The 27,412-nt window shown below is 46.0% G+C and overlaps 1 protein-coding gene across 4 annotated transcripts in view; it reads right to left on the bottom strand.

The window, feature by feature from the left end:
• Positions 1–21,893, bottom strand: part of ISOC2 (isochorismatase domain containing 2) — a 363,896-nt gene extending 342,003 nt beyond the window's left edge. The window contains exon 1 of one of the 4 annotated variants that reach the window (XM_069606988.1): positions 21,773–21,893. Coding sequence is in view for 1 of the 4 variants with exons in the window: in XM_069606986.1 (XP_069463087.1) it covers positions 21,746–21,764 (19 nt within the window). In the remaining 3 variants the exon portion in view is untranslated. Of the gene's footprint in view, positions 1–21,584; positions 21,697–21,745 lie in introns of those variants that run through there. The other 3 variants (XM_069606986.1, XM_069606990.1, XM_069606992.1) reach the window with 3 other exon arrangements.
• Positions 21,894–27,412: the final 5,519 nt, after the last annotated feature.

Genomic DNA, 27,412 nt, shown 5'->3' with positions numbered 1-27,412 from the left:
CACTTTGACCTGTGTTGTCAAAAACACGTTTGGGAAAACGTTTGGGAGCCCCTGAGATTTCAGGAAAAGGGTTGCTCTGAATCCCTGCCAAACTGTACAACAGAGCCAACAAAAATCATCAAGACTGGAAATGTACGGGAGGGATAATACTTATCTGTGTGCCATTATTGCAATCACAACTGTCTATCATAACACTAGAACTAATCGGAATTCGAAGGCATGGACGGATGCTCCTATTACGCACACTTAAAAGCTGTGAAAATACCACTGTTGAAGAATGCACAATAGGCTACAATAAAATGTGTAAAAGGTTTAGGCCTTACCCCAATCAGCCGCCTTAAGGTTATCGTCCAACCGTGCACCCAACCAAAAAGCTAATGATGCTATGACACCCCTAGCAGAATGGTCCCCAAACATCTCCGTGCCCACACCAGCCTACGACATAATCCTTTTGACCCATCTAGCTAAGATAGGGGATGGCAGAGGGAAAAGGGCTTTCGAAAAGACAGAAACAAATCCACAAAGATGTCCTCAAGCAGGCTGTCAAACTTTCATACAGCAGCAACCACTGAACAACACATACTTATGCATTATTTGGGAAAGCAGGAAAATCAATAGCTTTGGTACCTTGGTACAAATGAAAAGAAACACCTGTTGGTGTGAATACTCTGCATCTAAGATCCAAAGAACGGACATTTTACACCCTACTAAATACCACCAACTTAGCAGAAAACTGCTTTAATGCCAGATGCTCATTAGGTGACCGACTCTTAAACAATAAATAGGACCAAATGCATGTCTGACAATGGGGAATACCGAGGAGTGGGAGATGATGTGACACAAACCACTTTTAAGAGATGACAGACCAGAGAATGCTCCCCCAACTGGAAAACTGTGCACCAAATCATGGTTTTCTGAGACCGCAAAACAATGCAAGTTAAAAGGTCCAATATGAGGATGACTTGGATAATTCAGAGGAAAAATGTACTACATGCACCCGAAAGGGGTCCATGTCTCCTCGAGAAGTCAGCCAAGTCGATTTGTAGGATCTAAGAGTACTAGGGGCCTGGCAATGTTTGATGAGCAAGGGAGATGCCTGAGAAATGACCTGGGGATCCAAACTCTCCCCACTATCAGCCAAGCCACAAGAGATAGACCTTCCCTCATACCCAATGCATGCGTCTCCCCTAAAGGGCCCTTGAGAATGTCAGGGAAAGATGGCAAAAGTACTAGACTGGCAATAACCACATGTAGGACGAAAGGATACCATGCAGAAGATGGCCACAGCGGAGTTATCAGAATCAGTGCCACCGCCAAATCTTTTATATCTAAAGGAAAACCTGAAGAATCATTGCAAAGGGGGTGAGGGGAAATGCATGTAGCACACCTGGACTCCAATGCATCTGTTGCCATAGCTATCAGATGCAATCTCCAACCGAAGAACCCAGATCAGACTGCTGAGATGGGATGCAAACAGATGTGCTTGCAATGGACTCAGGAGAGCCTGGAGCTCACAAAACACCCATGACTACAGGTGCCAATCCTCCGGATCTTACCAGTATGGGTAACACTAATCAGCGCTCAGGTTGGAGACTGCCGGGCTAAATCCTGCCTGGATCCTTCGCTGTTGTGGACAGCAGAACTCCCAAAACTGCTTTGCCAAATCATGCAATTCCTAAGAATGTGTGCCAGCCAGCTGTGTTTTGCAAAACTAAAGACTGGCAAGAATCTATAAAAAGTTGATATGTCTCAGAGACTCCTGCTAAGACCACCAACCTGCAGTGAAATCCCCACTACAGACACCCCCCAAAAGCTGAGGCTGCCATCGGATTCTAAGACAAGACGGGGAGGGAACCGAAAATCATCCTCTCATTCCAGGTGTCTATGTATCAGTTAGCCACTAAATCAATTCTCAGCGCAACTCGGAAGAAATTTTGCACCCAGTTGGAATAATCGCACCCTTCCATGGAGTTTCTGAATCTTCAGACTTTGAAGAGCCATGTCATGTAGTTTGGTGGGGAAATGGCTTGAATGGATCCTGTCAGTAAACCTATAATCCTGGCCAGTATTCGAAGGAGCAAAATCTGGACCTGAAGAACATGTGCAATTTCCTTTTTCTATGCTCTGTACACTGGAACGGGGCAATTGTAGACAAGAGGAAACCCAGTTTCCTATGAAACCCAGAAATTGAAGCTTCTGGTTCAGCTGCACCTTCAATTTCCCCCCAACTGATTATGAATCCCCATCTCACTAGCAGATAGACTGTCATCTGTAGATGACGGTCCCGGGATGGAGCTTGGTTCATACTAAGGATATCGTCGAAATAGAACAACAAGCCCTTACTCGCCATAAAACCGACGACAAGCCTTAACAACTTGGGAAAACGCTGAAGGGCCAATGACAAACCAAAGGGAAACAAGCAACAATGAAAAATACGCTGGCACCGTCAGAAGGAGAGAAAAAACCTTGGTTATGGAACAATCATATATGTCAATTATGAATCCTTGAGAGTCCAGCAAACCAGCCACTGTAATTGCCTCCATCTTGAAAAGACGATATAGAATAAACCAATTGAGGTGCCTAAGGTTAAAGACCAGAGAAAATAAGAAATAACTAGTCTTTCTTCTTCACCAAAAACCTGTTTCAGAAATAAAATTGTTGTTGCATGGTACTGCTTCTACTGCCGGTTTCCGGTAGAGAAGGACTATCTCTTGATAGATCACCTGCCCGGGGGCTTGAAAAACCTGTGGGGCACCTTTGTTAAGGGGTCAAGACAACCACTACTTGATATCCCCTGACCATATCCAACAACCATGAGACATTTAACCAATTTTTGACAAAATAAAATTTAAAAAATGTTCCCCACAGGAAATAAAGTATGGAAAGGGAAACCGAAGCACACTTAGGTCCAGGTGAGAAATTCCTAGCCGCTCTCTCCAGTCCGGATCTGGGTTGAAAATGGAAATTCTGAAAGTATGGTTGGCGAGGACTTGATTCAATACTGGTCTGGTGATCTGAGCTCCTCCGGCCAAATGACTCCTAGCTCTGGCCGAAGTAGATACCCCGGTGGTTACAAATAATTTCTAAGGAAGATTGGACTCTATCCAGTGTATTGAAGGTGACCAGAAATGTCCCTATATCCTTCAGCGAATCATCTTCAAAGAAGAACTCTGCAGCCTTCTATTGAGACTGTGTATCAGCCAGGCTGATCAGCTCAGGGTTGATCTTCATAAGTATCACGGTTTTATTTTCCTGAATTATGAAATCATTGGAGTCACAGATCAAAAACACTGTCCCCTTGGCCCACCTAGAAATCACTTCCGGGCCCAACCGTTCCTTCATGGCTTTAGCCTCTTCGGCCCAATTTATAATCTTTAAAACGGGTCCCACAATGTTGTGATGGAGATCCTTACATGTCACCCAGGTTTTATCAGAACCTTTAGACATATATTTACCATACCTGGAAATGAAAATTGCCAGCTTGCAATCAATGTTAGGAACCAGATGCCTTTTGCTTGACGTGGCTGGTGCAGTGCGAGCTCGTGAAATGGGACTTGTATGCATTAGACGAGTGGTGGAAGTTGCAGGGTTGCAGATTTCTTTGCCTGGGCTACATGTTATTCAGTGCACATGTAAGGTACAGCAGAGCCCTCAATTGTAAACAGTTGCCCTAAGGGCTGATAGACTATTTATTATCCTCATTGCCTCTCTTGCGCAAGAACCCATAGTATGCAGTTGACTTCCATGAAAAAATCAGTGCAGCTGTCATATTGTCACTGACATAGCAGCAATCTTTGCGCCTGAACACAATGAGCTGCATGTTTTAAACAAGTAATCTCGGCTAGTAGTTGAGAAGTCACCTAATTCGATTTACTATTCGCATGCAATGTAATTCTCTTTTTATTTCCATGCTTGTACAGACTGCAGTATTCTGAAGGGCCTACCACCCCATAAAGCCTAAAAGCCATAACAATGGCAGTAGGCGCTATACAAATATCAAATAACATAACATGATTTCTCAGGGCACGGTTAGACTGAAGTAATATATAATGATTCTAAATGTATGCACATGTTTTCTAATCAATATTAATGAGGGATGTTCTGAAACCCTGTCAGGAGTCCCCGTCAGAAGTCCGGCCCGAGGTCTGCAGTTGGACAACCCTGCTCTAGGACATTCTGCATTAATTTTTCTTCTGGACAGATTATCCCACTTCCTCTGAAGGAAGTGCTGGGCTAATCCTCATCCAGAGACACAGTGTAGCTCTCTCACGCATATATACTCCACACCCCACATCCAGGGTGCCTAAATGTTGAAACAAAATCACCAACCATAGGGGTTGCAGGGCTCAAAGTAGAAAGAAAGTCAGACTCCCGTCTGGCCTCCAAATGCTACTGGTTCTGTGCCCCCTTCAGATGTAAGGAAACGGTCCTCACTTCTTCAGTCCCAACTTCACTCTCTCCCTCACATGGACTGTCCATCAAGCACAGTTTGACAGCAGCGGCCTCTGACTCCCCAATGCTGACAGCCATAGAAACCATAGTGTTCTTAATGTTTGTTTCCACATTTCTATTCACTATGTGTTCACAATCTCTACGCCTCACCTCAGTGCTCTGTTCGCTGCTGGATATTTAGCAACCAGCCCCACAGAGCTGTGCCAGTAGCACCATTAAGCATGGAGCCTGAAATTATGCTACCTCAGCAGGAAGCCGTGTGTGGGCTTGAGCACTTAAACAGCCCTCTGCAATCTATCCCCACCATGGGCTGCCCACAAACACATAAAACAGAAAATTGTATGTTATACTTTTTTGAAACTGAGAGCAGTAAGAATAGAGGACTAATGGCTGTGATGGGTCTTTCTGGTGTACCGTGGATTAAGATTGGTGGATACTGGAAGAATAAGGAGGGTCATTGAATGCAGGATTGTTGAAGTAGTATTTTTCTGCACATTTTCTTTTTCTTGCTGCTGTTTAATAAAGGCGATAAGGCATAGAAAGGAGCCTACGTGCATGCCTTAGAATGAGCAACTACTTGGAGGAAGTGGCCATTGGCCATTTTTTTCAAAGACAGCGGGAAACTGTCATTAAAATGTCATATTTACAATGGGACAGAAATGTGTAGATAAGCAGTTTCTCCAGTAATGAATTCCTGCCTGTTCATGTTTCTAATATGAGTAATGGTTATGGGCATACAATGTTTTTTTACTAGTGATGTGTGGGCATATTTGTTTCTACTCGTGGTAAAGGGGAACACTAGTTTATATACTGACAGCATTTGGACACGCTGATGATAATCGAAAATAAATATGTTTTCTTGTGGTGTGTGGGATACAGATGTTTGTTAGTTGCTTATTGTTGGGCATAGGTTTATGTTTTGGCCTGTTTGTATGTGGGTAAATATGTCTGTATTGTGGCTATAAAGCAATAAACTGCTGTGTATGAATAGTACAAAGGCCGAGTTCAGTATACTGGTTGTTTTAAAGGCACATACTTGTATTTATTATTGATATAAGACCAAGCATATGGATATTCTGAACTTGCAAAGGTAGGTGTTGTCACAGATGGCCTCAAGAACACACTAACTCTCAAACACAGTTCGAGGGTGTTTATTAGAAACATTGTAAAGGGGATTGCTTGCTAAGAGCCATCCCTCTCTATCTCATCTAGCGCAAGCAATTCCCTCTGGAGCCCATGCGTACATCAACCCTGGATGGTCTGTAGACATCTGTAAACTCTACTGTCTAAGATTCTGCCTGTCTGTGGGTTATGGCCTAAGGGCAACTGTCATAACTATCTCCCCCTATGGACAATCTAGGTGGTCCCCAAGACAGTGAAACGTAGGGATAGGTGCTTTGCAGACACTCAAGTTCGCAGTTGGTCCTTCTATTTCACACCCTTATCCTCCTCCATCAGTCTGCTACACAGAGGTCATGTCTTTATGTCATATCTAGATCAAGCTCTTGGGTCTGTCTTCTTTTGACCTTTGGGATTGGTCAGGACAGCAGGAAGCCAACAGTGTCGTCCATCAGCCACTGGGATAGGATGGCTCTCCTTAATAATTGTACTGCCCACTTTATTTTTTAAATCACTCCAGACCACTAGCCATGGCCTTTGGGCATGGCCAGTGGGCACAGCCTTAGGCCTTGCAACCTGTCCATTTTAGAACACTATGGGCCTGCTTCACAGAAGCATTTTATGATGGTGCAACCCCATAGCAAACCGATCTGTGAATCAGGCCCTATATCGTAACAGAAAGTGTGTCCTAACCGTTCAATTCTTCATGCATACATTCTGCATCAATTTTCAAAAAGGAGATTCACAATAGATGTTCATGAGTTTCCAAATCTATGCATCGAAGAAAGATTAATCACTTTATCTTTAGTAAGATCCGATAGTGGGGGAGGGGGTTATTTATGTGACTAACTACTCCACTAACTCTCTTGTTATTTAATTTTTTCAAATTCAGAAAAACATACTTATTTCAGCAAGTTTCTATACAAAGTGACAAACAAGTATATTCATGAAGGAGGCAAAAGTTTAACAGGTAGAAACATTCAAAAATACATGTATACACCGCCCATATACAATACGTAAAACAGTGTTGGAATCTACTGAGACATACAGAAAACTTGTATTTATTAGTTTGTGCAAAATCGCAGAGATAACATAAATGTGTGTGGAAGTGTGTGTATTGATAATCCAAACGTTATAGTTTGGTCCGTGTCGCCATATTTTCAGCCATGGTCATCATGTGTGCGGATTTCTCTCAATTTATATTCCTAGACTTGTACTTCCTAGGCAATGTAGAGGTTGTATTTGGTCAACGTCACTAGTTGTTAGAACGGGGGAAAAGGGGGGGCATGGTGGAGGGGCTGTCCCTTCCCTTGGACAATTCGGGAGCAACTGGTTTAGCACGCCTTCTTCCAATAAATATGCTGGCAAAGTATAAAATATGCTCACCTTTTAAACCCAGTAATCTGTAGTGAAATATCCCCTTAAAAACAAAATCCATATACAAGATAAGTGCTTGTGGTCTTGTGGGTAAGCGTGTCCACTGGGAACATGACAACCTGAGTAAAATCCTGGTAGCCAAATATCTGAGCAAGCTTTCCAACCAACAGAAGAAAAAAAGGGGGTTGTGTCAGCCCTCTGAAAAAGAATTACGCTGTCCACGCACGTGTCCTTTACTTGCGCCTGAAAAGCAGCCACAATTTGGGGAAAATAAATGCACCTCTGTCCAGGATTGCAACCTCTCTTGCCACATCCGGGGCAAATACTCATGATTTACTTGCCCTCTCATCATTTCACCTCCTCAAACCCATGTCTGGCTTTCAACAATACTCTACTTTATAAATATAATTTGAAAAGTACACTTACCATAATGTCATTCAAATATATAAATCAGTATTTAAGCGCACCGAACCCAGAGGCACCTAGGCGCTGGATACAGTAAGCATAGCTTGGTCATAAGAATACAGATGGCGTGGTTACATTGTTAAGTAAAAGTGCCTGGTCGTGCAGTCAGCAGAGTTCAATCAGCTTACACAAAAGAGCTCACCTGGGGTTAAACAGAGCTACTGGCTTTGTAAGAAGAGCCATGTGTTTAAGCTTGTGCGGAAGGTCCAGATGGAGTGTTCAGACCTTAGTGGTAAGGGAATTGCATTCCAGTGTTTGAAGGCCATAGTAGGGAAGCGAAGCCCCCTAACATTTTGTAGTCTGGACCAAGGTGTAGATAGGCAGTGTGAGTAGGTGGACCGGGTGGGTCTGGTGATTGTGGTTTGGTGATGTTTCATGTTAGGCAGCCCTACAGATAAGGGTTTACTCCCTGAAAATAGGCAAGTGCTCCAAAAAAGGAAAATAGGGAGTAAAAATACTCCCAACAAAAAATAGGAAACAAACACATAGGATATTGTCCGCGTATGTTTGGACCACAATTGCAGGTTGCACCTCAGGGAGAAACTATAATTTCTTTTATTATGGCCTGATCAGAAGAATTAAAGCTGTATCTAGCAATCCAATATCGCAATTGTGGTATGCATTTTTTGCTATGTTTTTAGGATAAAAATATGCGTGATGCATGGTATGCATACCCTAATATGCTGTTGGCTGCTAACATACATATCATATGTGGCTGCTATTGCCACATATCCGGTGTAGATCTGTCACTGAACAAAAAAAGAGGGAGCCACACATGTCATGTCATCAGTCATGTCATGAATGACATTTGTGATGTCATCTTTGATGTCATGGGTGTTAGTCCTTGCAGTGAACAGGGATAGCGCAAGTTATGGTTGCTTAGCTGACCATAACTTGCACATTTCTGGGGGGTTTTGGTTTTACCTGTAACCATAATGTTCCTGTAACAACATTTGTCCATTGAATTGCATAGGTTTTTACTAGTGCAACTTAACCATAACATCCATTTAACAATGTTTTATGTCAGTGAATTTCATTTGTTTTTTGCAGGATACCCTTGGTTTGTAATCAAGAACTGTGCGACATAGTGCAACTGATGGCACCATGTTAATGCGGACAGCAGTCGCAGACTATGTGTCTTTTTGCGGCGATCGTGTGGCATCCAACCATCTTACATAGTGGTACCAATCACCAAAAGCAAAGAACATAGACAAACAGCACCATGTGCAAGAATTGCCAGCGAAAATAGAATAGCTTTGCAAATTGTGTGCTTATGAAGCAAACAGGACAAAGGCAAAGGGAGTGTAACGGAATGCATCAACAACAGAAGTGATGTCTGCCTTCACCAATCCTACCGCACTGCTACTGTAAAGGGGAACAAAGAACGAACGGCCAGAGTAACGACTGGAAAGTGCTAAATCTGAACGTCACTACAATGTAGTAAGGACCCTAAACTTTGTCTAATAATTGCACAGGTGCTGCAGCATAACGTGTCTTTTTTTAGCGCAGCAATGGCAAGCACCCTTGAGCGGCAGGATGAACATTTCCCTCAGGACGCAATGACTTTCTATAGTAAACCCATTGGTACGCACAGTGCTGTAAACCGTAAATTATGTAATATATATTTCTTCATGTACACCAAACACATTCTCTTTTCGGTAAGACAACACATTGGAAAGGAAAGGAAGGCAGTACAAGCGGCAACTCTTCCACAGCAGCATATGGACACAGGAAAGGAAAGAAACTCTGCGTGGAAGTCAAAGTGGAAAAATTGGTTAACAATTGTGCCACTTTAAAGGTTGCGTACAAGGATATATTTTGGACAAAATGAAACAGCACTGGCACACCTGCACGTGTACTCCTTCCCCATGTCGGAGCCCGCCATTCCCTCAAAAACCGTTTCATGGGAGACGTTACGGTAATACATCAATCTCTTCCTCCCCACACAACCAAGTTGTGCAAAATCCCAATTCCCCACAATAAGTATCCACTGCTGCTACCACTTCCCTTTCCAAATGGGGTGTATGCATGTGTACAAATAAACAGTATTAATGAGAATGTTGCTGAGTGTTTGTGTGGTATTCTTTTTTACCTGAAATGGGGTTCTGACTCAGCGGCACACAGTCCTCATTGCACTGACCCAAGTAAGAAAAAGGTAGGTGTCCTACAGACACCGCGGCTGTCTGGCCTATCCACAATGACAATGGAGGCATCCGTACTGCGCTAACAGGCTCTGCATGTCCGCATGTTGTCCACCACCAATCAATGCGTGTGGGAGCGGACATTTGTGTTTAGTGCTAGTACACGCATGTGTATCTGTTCCTATGTGTCCTGGTAACATTGCCACTGTGCAGCATATGCGAAGGAATATAAATTAGGTTGTGGAGTCCACCCATACCCTAAACATCCCACCTGCTGTACCCTATAAATAGCATTAATTGCGCCAAAATGGTTGGCGCATGTGTGGCACACTTTTAGTCAGTAGAGAAGACGCAACGGTGTGCATAGGACACCCATGCCTGTGCGCAGAACGCATTTTGCCCAAAATGCGCCCAGCGGACAGCCGTCCCAAAGGAGAACATTGGTGACGTCACCATGCGACCGCACCCATGCTGCGCGTGGGCCCTTATTTCTGGGACAGGAGCCGGACCCTCGAACAGCTGCAAAGTGCAGAGTTGAGCAATGTGCAGAGCGTTTTTCGGAAAGTATACGCTAACAAACGCACAACAATGTGCCGCTGCACATGTATGTATGTTTTGGAACAATGTAGGCTTGCTTTCCCCATGAAAGTTGTCCACAAAAGGGCACACCGCAGAGGTGCTGTGCAATCTGTTTGCAGCTTTTAGAACAGAGTAGCAGGCCACATAGTTTTGCCATGTAAGTAATGTTGCACTAAATCTGCTATGCTACAGTGCGTCTGCAACTAATAGCAACCATGTCAGTCCGGCTTAGTACGCACAGTAATGGCGAAAATTACGAACAGGCCTTGCTGCGACCCACACCCGCAGCTACGATAGTCCCCATTGTCCCAATCTCATGGGTAGCTTGTGGCAAAAGGGAGTATGCGCACGTGCGTTTCCCCAAGGACGGCAAGGGCCGTGTCCCAATGAAGCAGAAACATTCCTTCTTCCCTTTCCAGTGTCTTCTTTGCATTACGCCGTTATTGCATACTGTTAAAACGTTCCACAGGCTTCCACCAATGAGATTGAAGAGCTCTCCATGTAACAGTATCAGTTTTGTACAACAGTCCTCTGCCCACACACCACACCCAGAAACGTTGTTGCGCAATCCCTGTGGCTCCACAGTCCCATTTCCCACAACCTACCAAATACTAGCAAAAGCAAACCACAAACATCAAAGAATAAACCCATAAAACCAGGAAAAATACCAATTGAAAGAGGGCACCCACTCAAAGGAACACAACCCACACATCATGCCTCGCCACAAGAAAGACAAAGAAGCCAGAACAGACAACAGAAATAGTAAGAAAACCCAAACCACTCGGTAAGACCCCAACCAGCATGATCCCACAACCCCAAAAAGATGGCACAAGGAGACATACAAATAGCAGGGCAAAGAGACTACATTGCACGCTACCTGTCCACATACGACAACGTGTTAAACAAATACGGCACAGCAACAACGAACTGACAGCCAACAAGCTTCACAAATAGAGACCCAACCAGGACACCAAACGGAACGCAGCAACTAATAAACCATCCCAACCTGGTCTCCACCATGGGCAATACCCCAACCAGAACAAGGGACAAATTGGAATCCATCACACTCTACACGCCCCATATCACCAAGGCTGTAACAACAGAGGGGTAGCTACCCTATTTACCACCCGGAATGAACCAGAACGAACCAACCCTGCCATAAAACTCATCGGTCTACTCGACAAAGAGGCTGACCAACAAAGAACCACCCCACGCAAAAGACTCAACTGGGGAAAACCCACCTGGAACGGAAACCCAACCAACAACACACTGGACAGAACAAACAATACTAACAACAACACAAAAGGGAAATCAAGCATACTACACCTCAGCCTCCTCAACATTAGATCCATGGCAAAACCTAACAGAAATCAATGACCTTTTAAACAAAGGAGGCACAGATGTGCTCTTCCTTACAGAAACCGTGTTCTTCCTTACAGAAACCTGGCTATCAGACAACTATAAAGCCATTGCGAATGAAGCAATACCCGACAATTGGAAAATAATACACGCCAACAGAGAAAACCGAGAGAGGCAGAATCGTAATTATACACAAAAAACACACCTGAGCATCTCGAATCATCACAACCAACACTTAAGACTATGAATCTATCCTAATCAAGATAGAACTCAACGACCAATCCGACATAGTAGTCCTACTGATCTACAGACCACCTTCTTACAACCCCAACTTTGCAACAAAACTAGCGGACGAGGCCGCCATGCTATCAACCCACCACAACAACCTAGTCATACTGGGAGATTTCAACACATGGTTAGAAAAAGAAAATATGTGTACACAGCAAAACCATTTAGCGCACTCCTAGAAACCTTGCAGTTCAAGCCAATAGTAAAATGGATCCACCAACGACGCCGGACACACCCTGGATGCAATTTTCTGCATGGAAGAACTATGCACATCGGCGCCACCTACACCAGTGGTGTGGAGTGACCACTACTGGATACCATCTACATCACACCTCAAACCCGCCTACTGGCTGGGAAAGAAATACTCCACACCAGCAAGAAAAGAAACTGTAAGAACCTGGACCTAGAAGCCCTAACAACCCTTCTAGGTGCAACTGTCCCAAGCGAAAGAGATCCCACTGATACAAACATAGATACAACAGAAGACACACTCAACAATTGGATCACCAAGGCCCTTGACCAATTAGCACCAGCTAAAACATTGAAAGCGATACCAAAAAAACGGGCAGAAAAATGGTTCACAGAAGAACTGAAAAACTCAAAGAAATGAACCGCAAAATGGAAACAAAATGGAGAGAACAATAAACCAGACAAGACCAAATAAAATACCAATGGCAACTCAAAATGTACAAAGCAACAGTCCTTAAAGCAAAAAAAAAAAAACTCTACTACACCACAAGAATAGAATCGGCAAACAATCCACAGAAAGAACTCTTCAAAATCCTCAGATTTTTTTTTTATCTTTTCCTGAAAAAATGCCATCACCCCTACAGAAACACTGTGACAAAATCACCAACCATAATGAGAGCAAAAATAGACAATACAGGAGACCATCAACCTAGCCAGGCCTAATACAGCCACTCGACCACAGACAACAGACGAAACACAGATTACAGCAAACCTCATCTGCCTAGAACCAATCACATAGGAAACTTTTGCCACACTGATCAAGGACACCAACCTTACAGGATATCCAAGGGACCCCTGCTACCCAGACGTCTTCAAAGGAATCCTCAACAACAGAACTCCAGCAACATGCTTCTGGAACCTAATGAATCTATCACTCAAAAGAAGAATAGTACCGTCCTCCTTCAAATCAGCATACATCAAACCACTGATAAAAAAAGGTCAGAAAGCGCAGAAGACGCAAGCAACTACAAACCGATATCCAACCTGCCCTACCCAGCGAAGATCCTTGAAAACCACATCTACAAAATCCATCTTAAACACGGAATAGTCGACCAATAACAAAGTAGCTTCAGCCCGATGAGAGGACCAGTATCAGCACTTTATCAATATGGGAACGACCTGAAAATAAACACAGATGACACCTAATCGGCCCTCATTTATTGAACATTTCAGCAGCTTTTGACACAATCAGCAAAACAACATTAATAAAAAGATTGATGGAATGTGGCATGCAGGAATCTGCCCTAAAGTAGCTTACCTTACTCCTAACAAACCGAAAGAACCTACCTACCACTGTTCAACTCAAACACCAAAAATATATCCTGCGGAGTCACACAGGCTTCCAGCCTCTAACCTCTATATGTGCCCACTGATGAGAATCATTTGATCCCACGGCTACAACTACACAGACGACACAACTGATTGTGAAAACAAACAGAACACAGGAACAAAATAACAACCCTCAAAAACTGCCTCACAGGCACATACAACTGGATGACAATGAACAACCTCAAATTGAACCTGGCAAAAACGGAAATAATGCCTTCACCCACGGGGTACGACAGAGGGAACCCACAATTGGACTGGCCATTCATCATGGGAAAACAACTGAAGACTACCAATGTACTAAACAACCTCGGAAATATTCATGGACAACGGACTATAACAGGAAACGCAAGTCAACGCAATCGCCAAAACATGCTTCTTACTCCTACAACTACTCAGAGGATTACTCACTACCTCTCTTTCTCCCACAGAACCCTCACAATCATATCCCGGATACTCACAAGAATTACCTACGCAATCAGCCTCTACCTAGGAATGCCAGAAAGACTCACCAAGAAACCCTGCAGGGTGTAAACTACAGCAGCCAGGACCCTATTAAGACTAAACAGAAGAGACCACATCACTCCAGCACTGAAAACCCTTTACTGGTTACTAGTAAAAAAAGTGCACCAAATTCAAAGCAATCTGCATCGCCCACAAAGCCCCCCACAAAGCCCTGCACAGACGAGGAGTGGAATTCTTCTAAGACAAGATAAGCTGATATTACCCAGGAAGGGAAGATACAGCAATGACCTACAAATAGAGACAAAACACCACGAAAAAAGGAAATTCAGCAGAACAGCGTTCTCACGTCTAATACCCAACACCTGGAGCAACATGGCCAAAGAAATAAGAACCACAGAAGACCACATCAACTTCAAAACCTGGCTATTCAGCAGAAAATGACAACCTATAAGGGACACCAGCAACAACAACACTGCAGACAAACAACTAGAGAGGAGACGAGAGGGGCCAAAGAAACTGCAAACAAGAACCTGACTAGATACCGTCAAGCGGCATACAAAGGGCCACCCCAGAGAGAGACCACAATGAACTGACATACCTTACTAATCCTCTTCCCTTCCTGCTCCTCCTACATAACTGATTCCCCTACACCAGATCTTGGACTAGCCACACTCTTAAACATTCAGAGAACCATACTATGCCGACATCCAGAGTGAACCGCCCACATAGCCCAATGCCATCTAAAATGCAACAACACACCAAGGTGCTGGACTACCTTACAGCTACGACCACCTGTGACTCTGAATCCCTTATAGACACTATCTAATCAGTGCACATGACCAACCCATCATAACCACACAACACAAAACACTACCACACACCCGAGGCATGGAATCTTACCCATATGGTTACAATGCGCGAGGCCGCTCACAAGTGACTACATGCAAAACACTCACAGATGCCAGTCCCTCCTGGTTCTGAACCTTTCCTCTCACCCTTTTCCCCCAATAACCCCCACTCCACTTTTTTGCTGAGCCACGCGAGTGCCTGGAGATTGCTTCTGGGTGGTAGTGGTGCGGTACAAATCAACCTAACATAATCACAGTAATTAAACTGTAAGAAAAAATGGCCACCATGGCTCTGCCACACACTCCTGTTGGCTTTTCCTTTAAAAATGTCTTGTCACAACAAGAAAACATGTCCAAACTGGCTACACAATGCAGGCGAGTCTAGATGCGTAATAATAGTTATGTTTGCTTCCCCTTGATACCCAGTGAAAAAAGTCACGCCACAGTAAGAAATGGCTTGACTGGCTGCCCTTAATGCCAGTTTAGACACATAACACCCATCGTGCTTGCTTTATCATAGAATCCCAGTAAAAAAGAAATGTCATGCCAAAGCAAAGAATGGCTAGATTGGGTGCCCCAAAATGCCAGGGCAGCCACATTAAAGCACATATCCTTTCTATAAAAAAACAGCATTTTGTACTGGCATCTATGATGTATACCCATTAATAAGTGCATCATGATTGGGATTCCAAGATGGCCGCCGAGGGGAGAGCAGCATGATCGTGGAGCTAATACCACCTGGGGCCAAAGACAATAAAGATAGATTAAAAGAGCCTTCCCCAGGTGGGGATTTATCAATGTAGGCTGCGGTGGTGGAGGGCAACAGCCCGGATCTCTGGGAGACTTTGGCAGAGGGGGTTGTGCAGCTTTTGTCTCTGCGGTGTCGGAGGTGTGGGGGCACTGCGCCCGCGGCCTGTGCAGGCCAAGCTGAGAGACACGCTTGTAGACCGCAAGCAAGAAGAACCACTCAGGGAACCCAGGGCGAAGTACAATTTTGATTTTTGAGCTGCATATAGTTCAAGAGGCACACCACACATAGGAGACAGTGACCAGTGGGGCCATGGCCTCCCCAGGCCAATCCTGAGGCTGAAGAGGGCTAAAGAGTCCTTCTACATCCGTGGTGGGCAAGGAAGAATAAGGGAGAAGCCATTTGGTTGGGCTCAGGGCAGAGTGATCATGGCACCAAGGCCAGGAGCAGCGTCATTTGAAACCCAAGGAGGACAAGCAGTGGCTCACCTGCGCACAGAGGGGAGTTCCAATCCCCCATGCACAGTCAAGGGCGGACTCACAAAGCAGCAGAGGGAGGAGGTTCCTACGCCCTGGAAAAACAGCCAGAATAGGTCCGAAGGATGCGAAACAATATCAGGGAGAAGAAGAGTGGACAGGGCTCCCCCCATCAGACCTGCCTACGTCCACAAACAAGAGGAAGGATATGCAAGCTGCCCCCAAATCTGTGAAGAATCCACAGGAGGGAACTCTGCAGAGACTCTGGCGCAGAGATAGCGAGATACCAGCGGGGGGGAGATCAGGGGCACAGAGCAGGAGAGGATTTTGGGGCACTGATAGACACTGCAAAAGATTAAATGGTCACCCAGGAGGTCCTTCGCCAATGCTTTCAAGATTTTGGGGACAACATAGCAAATACCATTCAGTCGCAGTTGTGCATGATGCGAGCGGAACTGTCCCAATCGTTGCAAGAGGTGAAGGGGGACATACCAAAACTATAGGAGCGGCGCGAATGCAGCAGAGTGCCATACAAGAGGTTGCAGGGGACACAAGGAAGATCAACAAGCTGATAGAGCAATTAGAAAGGGTCACGCAGAACCTCGAGACCCAGAACGAAGATGTTGAAAACCGCTCAAGAAGATCTAACTTCAAAATAAAGTGCCTTTGAGGCAGTGGCGGACAAGGATCTATGCACAATGGCACAGCATGTGTTCGCAGACCTGCTGGAGGTGGAAGACTGGTCGGGGATAGAGCTGGACCGCATACAGAATGGGGTCAAAGAGGGGAGAGCCAGACCCAGAGATACAGTGGAGGCCTTACACGAGTACGGGCAGAAGAAGAACGTGCTGGCGGCTGCCAGCAGGGCCAGATCAATCAGCTACAATGGTTCAGAACTCAGCTATTCCAGGACCTAGCGTAGGATGATGGGCCCGGTGGTGTGTGCCCTAATGCGACCAGACACACGCTATAAAATGGAACTTTCCCTTTGGACTACTGTTCGAATGGGAAGGGAAACTGCATTGGGTCACCGCCTGCGAGGAAACTACGAGGGTACTGAAGATTAAGGATGAAGGGTCACCAAGGCAAGAGAAAAGACCAGCGAGAGAACTGCTCAAGAGGTAAATGTGAGAGTGGATGACGTTTTTCAACAAAGAGCTAAAATAAACAGGGCATAAGAGGCCCGGTTTAAACCCCAGACGAGGGGGCAGGAGTGGAGGGTGCCCACATGCCCATCGACACTGAAGCGCCACCCTGAGGGAAAACGGGGGTTACAGGAAGGAATGTTGTAGTCCGCCTGGAGGAGGTATTTAGGAGAAAGGTACCGGGGTGGGGGGGTGGGTGTTACAGGATGTCTTGGTTTATCTACAAAGGTCTAGGGGGACCCGCACAGGTTTACTCTGGGTTGTTACAAGGGCTCAATTCCAGAGATGATGGGTCGGGGGAAGCTAGAGGCTGGTTGAGCACGCCCACGGGGGGTGGGAGGGTGAAGAGAATTCAGGGGGTGATCCCAGCGGCAGCCACTCATTAGTGCAAGCCGCTTGGTAAGACGACCACGGGAAAGAGCAAAGTGCTTCCGGTGACTGCCCTAAATGTCAGGGGGCTTAATTCCCTGGTTAAGAGAAGGAAGGTGGAACAGTTATTGGGGCAGGGAAAGACGTAGGAACTGTAGCCTTCCAAGAGACGCACATTTGGAGGCGAGACAGGCATAAGCTGAAAATCAAGGAGTACCACCATCTGTTCCAATCCAAAGCCCCTGGGAAGACAGGTGGGTGTTAATTGCTATTCAGAACATCCCAGACTTCCAGGTCATAGCTACAGAGGGTGACACAGAGGGCAGATATCTGGCGGCCTCTTGCCAATGGAAGAGGGGGACATATACAGTGGCAGAAATCTACGTCCTGTGAAAAACTCATGGGGACATCAAGTAAGACAGACACAAGTGATCACAGTTCAAGGGTGTTTATTGAACAACGAATGCTGTATGCAGGTTGTAACAATGCCTAATCTAAACCTAAATCTAAGATGGGAGGAAGCGTCAACCATCAAATGAAAATAAGGAAGTCCTAGTAGTTTTGTGTCAAAACATAAAAGGGCCTATATTACGAAACCAATTGCCAAACCTCACAACTAATACATAAAAGGGGTGTAGGATAGTTTCAAGAAAAGAAAGCAGTGTTCTCAAATAATCTGTCAGGATGACACGGGTAAGATGAGAGCTTGAAGCACAGTACAGTCTCGGGCTTCTCCAGCATGAGACGACAGTTCCAATGGCAGCTCTAAGGACACACACTTAGGTTTTTCTAGCAAGATGACAGTTCAGCTTTTAACCCTCCAGTTTTCAGTTATCAGGGCCTTCGATGGCCAAGTCTTGTTTCACTTGAAAGTCTTGCCTTCGAGGACCGAACTTGTTCAAACAACAAAAGTTCTTTTAACAAATGAAACTTCTTTTCCAATGTTCGCTGGGTGATGGGTTCACCCTTGGGTCCCCCCTCTTCTGGGAGTCGACCCTTCTCAATCGTATTCCAAATATATCACAGTTTCTTTATCAAACAACTTTGGTGCTTCCCTCACTCCTGCTTATCGGCATAGGTGTAACATTGACATCTGCTACAGGACACGTGTGCTATTGTTCGCGGTCTTAGGCTCTCTTCCACGAAGGCTCTGCAGGTCTAGGACGAAAAAAAGGGCAAGGTCACTTCTCTCCTCGCCACCCTCTCGATTCCTGCCACCTTTCTCCTTCTCTTGAACTGCTGCGTATTAGCTGTCTCATCGTGCTGTCTGCCATGCTCGCCTTGCTTGTACTGCACTCTCCTGCCCCACCTTTTATACCAGACGTTGCTGTTTAGGAATCCCCAGTTCACACCGGGTATAGAAAGTGGTGCCTTCAATGGGTGGAGGTGGCAGGGCTCTGCAAACTAAGTGGCATGTTCTCGGGTCAGGACATTAAATCCTTTGCACAGTGCAAGCAGGATTTAGGGCTAGATGACGGGGAGAGGTATCACTACTCTCAACTGAGGCACTCGATTACGAATCCAACGGTCAGGTCAGCAGCCACCAGGGATCTCACGCCCTTTGAACGGTCCGTAACGATAGACATAGGGACAGGCAATTGGTAAGAGCGTTATATAGAATTATAGCAGAAAGAGCAAGGAGCCAGGCATGGCACTATATGGAGTAGTGGGAAACTGCAATGGGGCAGCCACGGGAGGAGGAACTTTGGACTCAGTTATGGGCAGCTATCCCCAAGCTCACGCAGGCCATCCAGATTCAGGATATCTGGGTTAAGATAATGGTCCAATGGCATCTCACCCTAGAAGAACTACATACATTCTAACCAACTGTTCCAGCACTCTGCTGGAGGGGATATGGGGAACTTGAATTGTGGAAACATATCTGATGGGAATTTCCAGTCATATAGCCTTATTGAGACATGACCTGTGCAGCAAATAATAGTATTTTTGGGAGTCAGATGCACAAGGATGACCATCCTGAGAATGGGCGGGGTTCTGGAAAATCTACCCTCAAAAGCTCAAAGAAAGACATACGTCTTCCTGATAGTGGTGGCAACGCTTGTGGTGGCACACGAATGAAATCAAAAAACAGAACATGAACGGGTTAGTAAAATCTGGAACTGTGTGGCACTGGAGTGGGTGACCTATTTGATTCAAGGGGATCACCAAAAGGTTTCTCTCAGACTGGGACATTGTCCTGTATCACCTGCAGCGGGACTTGCAGGCTGCATGGTGGCCGAGGCAAATGAGATTGCTGGGGCTGGTGTGAGTACTCGCTCCACTTGGGGAGGGCGCCTTCACAGGAAGCTGGAAGGAGATATGACTGACGTTTCTAGGGGAGACGAGTACTATGGGGTGGTTTTTAATCAGTACAAGGGCCCGTACAACGGCTGGCGAGAGAGCAGGCCACTCACATAAACTTGGGACTGGGAGCCATCAACATGGTTTATGGACTCGAGGGAAGTGGATTGGGGGAGGGGAGACAGGACTGGGTGCGTTGTTGGTTACATGTGTTGGGATCAAGTGGTGAAGAGGGGCGAAGACGGGGGGCGAGAAGGGATGGGGAGGGGAAACATGTGTTCTTACTGTTGAAAATGCCAATAAAATAAAAAACATTAAAATGTGCATTGTTACAGTGCTGCCCTTGCAAGCCAAAATCAGCTCCCTGGCCCAGCACGAACACACCCACATTATTTGACTCAACATTCACTCACTTATCCACACACAGCATTCACTCACTCATTGCATGAGAGGATCATAAGTGACTTACCCATACATTTTATATCAGGAAATTGTTGTTTTTGCCCTGTGCTTTGAAAAGTGCGCCTCTTTTGAAAATCGGAATTTACTTGAAAATGCCCAAAACCCTCTTTTCACTCTTTGCCTTGTGCAGTTGGGCATTTGGACGAAAAATAGCACCTCAAAGTGCACAACTATGATGCACACATTTAAATGTCCTTTGTGCACGGTTCACCACCTTTTTGGCGCAAGTGTAGTGGATGAGCATCCCATCAGTGGCCCCATACACATTTTGAAAATCGTGGCACAATGGTTTATACCTACTGATAACTTCTTTACCTGTATGTTCATTTGAGAGTGTGTAGTTCGAGGTGTCAGAGGTAAATTAGGAATGGGAAAGGACACAAGAGAAGGAAAGGGTGCATAGAGTTTTCATTGTTTCTGCAGTCATTAACCCCAGGTTTTCTCATGAGCAGGTATTATGTTAAATACCATTAGCTCCAGAGCAGATACTGTGACTAGGATCGTTAGCCCCAGAGTACATACTGTGCAGAGCAGGTATCGTGCCTGTAGTTATAGGCCCCAGGGCAGGTATTCTGTCATATGTAACAAATTAGCAGGTACTGTGTCTGGAATCGGTATTCCAGATCCCGTACTGTGTCTGTAATATTTGCCCCAGGGCAGGTATTGATGTAGCTGATGAGCAGGTATTGTGTCTGCACTCATTCGCTCCAGCCAGAGGATGCTACCATTAGCACTAGAGAGGACAGTGTCTCCTAATATTCAGCAGGGCCCTTGTTTCTGTGTCTGCAGTCATTAGACCTATAACAGACACCGGGCCTCATTACAACTATGCTGGTCCGGAAACAACGGTGCCGGTAAACTCACCAGCACTGATGTTTCCGGACGGCCATATTACAACTCTGCAGGCAGAACGGCACCCACTGGCAGAGTTTTCACGAAAGCACCGGCACCATAGGACTCTATGGGAATGGGGACTTAATTTACCGGCGCCTGACTTCCTGTACGGCCAGGGTTGTAAGCCCCCGGTGTTACCGGGAAGTCAAGCGCCGGTAAATCGTTGGGTCCGGTAGCAACCTTCCGGTAGCACTGGCACGGTTACCGCCGGACCCGTAATGAGGTCCACTGTGCCTGCAGTTATTATCCACAAAAGGTTCACTAGCCCTGGGGAATCATTACTTTCAGAGTAGGCACTGGAAATGGAGACAGTAGAGGTTTGCAATCATTAACCTACGCATGTATTATATACTAGTCACTTACACCAGAGCAGGGTCTGTGAAGTAGCTGCACAGCAGTTACTGCGCCTGCGAGCATTCCAAAGCCTAAACTGTACCTTCGGAGCAGCTTCTGTGTCTACTATACCAACATGCTGCCCTGTGTAATTTCAAAACCAGATGATTAGAAAGTCATGTACTTACAATGTTTAAATTCAACATGTGACAAGTGCAATCCAACGCATTACAGCTTCAAAGTGCATTTCCAGAGGTTACAAAAGGGCTCCTCTTACCAATATAACAACAAAGGCGTGAGAACGTCTGAGTTAATGGATGCTAAAAGAAACGCATATAATAACACTCACTACAAGGGCTGGATCGCATGCACTCACTTGATGCTACCTGGAATCAGGACATAAGCGTTTCGGTAAAGGGAAACCTTATATTGCTTTCACTATCAATCGCACATTTAAAGACCCTATGAGACCCGATAGCACTGTGTGTCTGTTTAAAAGTTTGCCGACACTTTCTAAAATGCCTTTATAGCGTCATGGCGTTTTCACGTATTTCTGTTAAATCGGCGTGACGTTCACACGTTGGTCGTCCGCGTGCTTAAGAAGAGAATCACGGAGGAAGGAACACTCCATGCCGTGTACGGGCGCCTGGTATATTTACGTTCCGGTGCGTTTGTTTTTTCAATTTTGATTTTGGTTTCAGCAACAGTGGGTCTTTGTGTGTCTTCTTAGCTGGTATTTATTATCCCCATCCCCTGCCCCCCCCAACAGAATTTCAGGGCAGATGTTTTTATTTCAGATTGGGCTGCCAATAGCAAATTGGATTATACGCCATCTTTCTTCACCCTTTTTTGTGCAACACAGCTTTCATTGTTGATCCCATTTTTACCACAGCCACATGCTTACTTCTTTTTCTGCACTGCTGCACAATGAGTCTCACGCGGCTTGAATACCTCTGGGGCTACCGAGCCCTCCTGCGTTGGGTGTGATATACATGCCACCACCGACGCGGGGGACGAGTGAGGTGACAGCCCGGGGGGGGGGGGGGCGGCTACGGCGGCATGAAGTTCCCTTGGTATGATTTGTGTAACTTTACTGCCTTTACGAGGTGAAGGGTTCTAATTTGAGCATTGCAGGGACATGTTCCTAACTTTTCCATTCAATGCTGCCAGGCAGTGTATTGATCTGTACTGTCCATTGTTGGTACCACAAGATGTCTTTCTCGATTTGCCCCACCACTGCATTTCTTCTGTTGTCTAACCGTATAGGACAGCGTTCCTTCATTTCTCTGCGTTGTCTCACTGACTAGGTGCCTGCATGTTCATGTATACCATGCTAGTATACAGTGAAAATGCAGACTCAAGGGTTCGAAATTGAGGGGAGCTATTTTGCTTCTGCTTGTATCCTAGGCGAGCCTTTGCTTGAAACCAGCAGCTACCAGGATCTACTTTTCCCTCCCCAGGCCAGCTGGTGCCCTATGTGACATTAACTCTGAGTATTTGCTAATGTTAACTAAGAAGAACTAGAACATATCCAGTACACATTTAAACATACTGGATCATAAATAATGGGCAAAAAGGTAAAGTGTGCATCTCATAAGGAAGTTACATTTGTGGTGCGCAGTGTACCACCTCTTGGTTCCCCAGCAGTAGCTCCTGCATACTGGGTGATGCCGGAGACCCAGGAGATTATTTTAGCTCCTGCTCATTGACCATTAATTTTGAACACTAAGACTCCTATGTAGTCTTGTCAGCAAGATAACAACAATTGAGTATTTTGCCTTAAAAATAGCCATCCTGTAGCCAGATGTTGTCAATCTGTGGGGCGCGTAATCCAGGACAGCGAGAAAAGAGAAAATACTTTTTTTTGCCTCACTTAACTGTGCATGGTGAGCCACTGGCCCCCCATGCACATGCTCAGTTAGTGGGACATGATGGGGGTGTGGCCATGAAACAGGAAATAAATGCAGCCTGGATGTGCACTTTCCTGCATTTGGATCGCGCGTCCAGGCTGATTTGCAGCTTCCTGTTGGTGCAGCCAGCGTCTTCTTGCCTGGTAAGGGATGCTGCTTCTCGGCTTAGCCCCCCACACCACAGTTGGAGGGGGTGCCGGGAAGCAAGCATTTCAGTCCTTTCCCGGTGTCTCTGTGCTTCCCTCTCCCCCTGTGGACCCACGAAGGAGAATGCATGGGGAGAGCAGGTCAGCAGGGGACTGGGTCACTGTAATGCTGCTTCCCCTGCACCCCTCTCCCTCTGTGCATCCACCTTGGGGGCAACAGGGGAGAGGAGGCAAGAGGGGACGGAAGCACGCATCGCTGGTGTTGTACAATATCCGACTCCCCCCAGCACATTGCTATCCTCCAGCAATCTGCCGTGGGGAGCCTTATACAACACCGGCCCCCCTGCTTTGGCTGCCCCTCTGCCTCGTCACCCCTCTGATCCATGGGACGGCTCTGGCTGGGTCCGAGATCCGGCATCAGATGTCTGTCCAGATCTCTGGACCCAGCATGCCTCAGTCATGACCAGGCGTTACCAAGCCCCCAGCTTCGCCGAGGGAAGCTGGGGGCTCAGTGATCTAATCTTTGCAGTGCTCCTTTCCCCAGTGGTCACTCGCGCATTTCCTGTCTCTGTTTGCTCATCCTGTTTGTTTTCTTCTGTCCTGAAAGGGACACCACAGGAATCAATGATCCATGAACATCACTGTGGAAGGGAGGGGGGAATCACTGTTGAAAGCAGACATTGTACATTCTGGACACATTTTTGTTGTTCAAATGTGCATTTTACACATTCATAGGAGAAAAAGACCTTTCCAAACTGAAAAATGCTGCTGAAACTTGCGTTCACTAGTTTTCTTTGAGATTTATTTTTTTTGTCGGAGTACCACGCCACACCAATACTCTGTAATTTGTATGGCCCTTGCTTTGTGTTTTATCACAGGTTATTTTTTTCTTATATTTATCAAACTAGTTAATCACAAACCAATGCTTCAATTGTGATGACAGCAGTTATTAGGACATTAAACTAGGTTCATGGGTGCCAACTTTCAGTTTTCACTACAGAGGCAGAAATACCCCAATCCATCCCTTGGCCAAACACATTTTATAGCACTTCCTTTTTTATAAGTTGTTAGAAAAAGTCAATTGATTAACAAGTTTTACATATATTTATTGTTTGTATTGTTTTTGTTAAATTCAACCTTAAACACATTAAAAAAAAAACAATATATCAATACACATAATTATATTTTGCATATAAAATGTCTCAGCAATGGTCTGCCAACCTGCTGAGATACCCCGGTAGTCATATACTATAGAGCAAGTCTATGCTTCCTTTGATGTACTAAAATCACTGCATTACCAACAGTACTTTGGGTGCACCACTGCCATAGGAGTGATTTAAAATGGAATTCATGTATATCTTCCTATTGTGGGTGACAGGCCATATGTTGCAGAGAAGCCAGGGGCCCTCATGTCTGGCATGGCAGCCGCAGCAGAGTCTACTGCTACTTCAGCGCTGTCACCGAACTGCAGTAAAGGCTAAATGGCTATTACTCGATGTTTTCGAAAGTTAGCTCCGTGGCTTAAAAGCACTACTGTGTCAGAGTCTGTTTAAGATATGTAGATGAATGATTGGAATGCCAGCAGGCTGGACTTCTCAACTATTCTAGGTAGGGAATAGAACGGGTAAAATTTAACAAGCTGATGCTTTTTCTCTCACTCTGTCATTTTTTGTCTCAGTCACGGTTTTAGGTATGTGCTCTGATGCCAGCTGTGGTGGACCGGTCTGTAGGGAACATTGGAGATTTCCCGGTAGGACCCTGCACCCTAGTTCACTTTTGTGTGCGGGGAGGATGTGCGCTGGCTGGCAGAGTGTAGTGTGCAAATATTGGTACGGTCAATTTGATACGTCTATAATATTATTTTTTGTACTTATTCAATGGCAGGAACACATATTGGCTCTATCATCCCATCGAGGACAGCAAAGTCCCCAGCAGCAGTGGCACCATACAAAATCCTGACATCTGTAGTAGGACTTGGCAACGGTAAGAAGGCCTTTTTTAAAAACGACTGTATTTTGCTGTGGGTGATGGTGGGGCAATTTTAAAGTCATAGTTGGGAGTCCCAATCAGGGATTTCAAACCTATTTTTGAGGCTGTTCCTTTCTCAGATCCAGGGGCGGTACTGAAAGTTCACGTCTCATGTGGGAGTTGCATTTAAGTCTGCAGGCTTTCTCTCTTTCCTGCCCACTCTTACCATGGCTACTATCTATCGGCCACCTGGTCAGATCACCTCCTTCCTCTCTGAGTGGGCGGACATCTCCTCCTCCCTCCTGGCCTCAACCACTCAACTACTCTTTTTGGGTATCTCAACATCCATCTTGATGCTTCTTGTTCCTCTTCTGGATTCTTTCGCGACCTATGCGATTCTCTCTCTTTCTGTTCTCCCCTTTGGCCTGACTCACTCTGCAAGGCACACGCTGGATGTTCTGATCTCCTCTGACCTCCCTCTCTCCATCCCTCTGACCACTCCTCTCTCCTGGATTGATCACTCCCCCCTTTCCTCCCATCTCTCCCTCTCTACCCCTCAGGCCAAGCCAACTCCAACACTGTGACCTACCTTCTCGGTCACCCGACACATGAAGCGTGTGTCAGTTGAGGTTTTCGCCACCACTTTCTCTCCCCTTCCTCCTCTGGCTGACTCACATCCTGACACAGCCCTTTCCATGCTCTTCTCTTCTATCTCTGATACTCTTGATGTTCTTGCCCCTGTCATGAGGATCCGCTTGAAGCCCAAAGTCATGTGCAACTCTTCGTACACCTCTGCCCTAGCTAGCTTAGAACGTGAGTGTAAGGTGGCTGACAAAATGGCCTGCCACCTGCTCCAAAGGCAATACCGGCTCCTAGTCTGCACTAAGAAGAGAACCCACATCCAAGCCCGCGTCTCTGTGGCATCTAACAACTCGGCCAAACCCATTTAAAGTCTGCAAGGAGCTGGCCAACCCTGCTGCAGTCTCTATCTCTCCTGTCGCCTCCAAGGCCCTTTGCACGGCCCTTGCCTCTCATTTCATCTCTAAAACCCAGGACATCCTGTCCACCCTCTCTTCCTCTCCTCCTCTTCCCCCTTCTCAATCCACTACCTCTGGCCCTCCTGCAGCTGCCCCCTCTCTCTTTCTCTTCCTTTCCTCTGTTCTCCCCTGACGAGATTTCCAGACAAGCACGATCTTTGAAAGTCTTTTCAAAACAGGTTCTTCCCTGTTCGTCCAAAACCATCAAGGTCCACCTGGACACCCTCACTCCTGCTCTGGCTGACTTCTGCAACCTCTCCTTCACCCCTGGAGCCTTCACCTCCCCTCTAAAGCACTCGCTTTTGCACCCTCGTCTCAAGAAACCCACAGCCGACCCCTCATGACCGGCTAACTATCGCCCAATCTCCATCACTCCTTTCCTGGGCAAACTCCTGGAAAAGCTGCCCATCTCCCAGCTTAATCTTCACACCGACTCTGTTGGTTGTCTCCATGACCATCAGTCTGGCTTCAGAGCTGCCAGAAGCACAGACCTTGCTCTCCTGAACATCCGTGAAGACCTGCTCTCCAACCTCGACTCTTAACATCCCATCTGTCCTCATCCTACTCGATCTCTCTTCTATCATTGACACAGTCCACCATGCCATCCTGCTCAACCATCTCTGTGATTACCTGGGTATCACCGATCAGGCCCTGGCCTGGCTGACGTATATCCTCTCTGATCGACCCTCCCAGGTCCAACTTGGGTCCTTCCTTTCCTCTATCTCACTCTCTACCTATGGTGTTATGATATGGTATGGCATTTATAATGAGCCTATACACAAGTGTTTCAAAGCGCTATGAGGCAGGGCAGGGGAAACAGGCAGGACAGAGACAGCGATCCTACTAGGCCAGGTGATGTCGAGATTGCGCAAGTGCAGAGGGGGGGTATACGAGAAAGGGGGAGGGGACAGTGCAGTACATAGGATAACAGTAAGATAAATAAGGACAATAAATA

Source organism: Ambystoma mexicanum, chromosome 1p (genome assembly GCF_040938575.1).
Source record: "Ambystoma mexicanum isolate Mex_15411 chromosome 1p, UKY_AmexF1_1, whole genome shotgun sequence".
NCBI lineage: Eukaryota > Metazoa > Chordata > Amphibia > Caudata > Ambystomatidae > Ambystoma > Ambystoma mexicanum.
The sequence above is the reverse complement of the archived record's forward strand: the minus strand, read 5'-3'. Positions and strand labels throughout refer to the sequence as shown.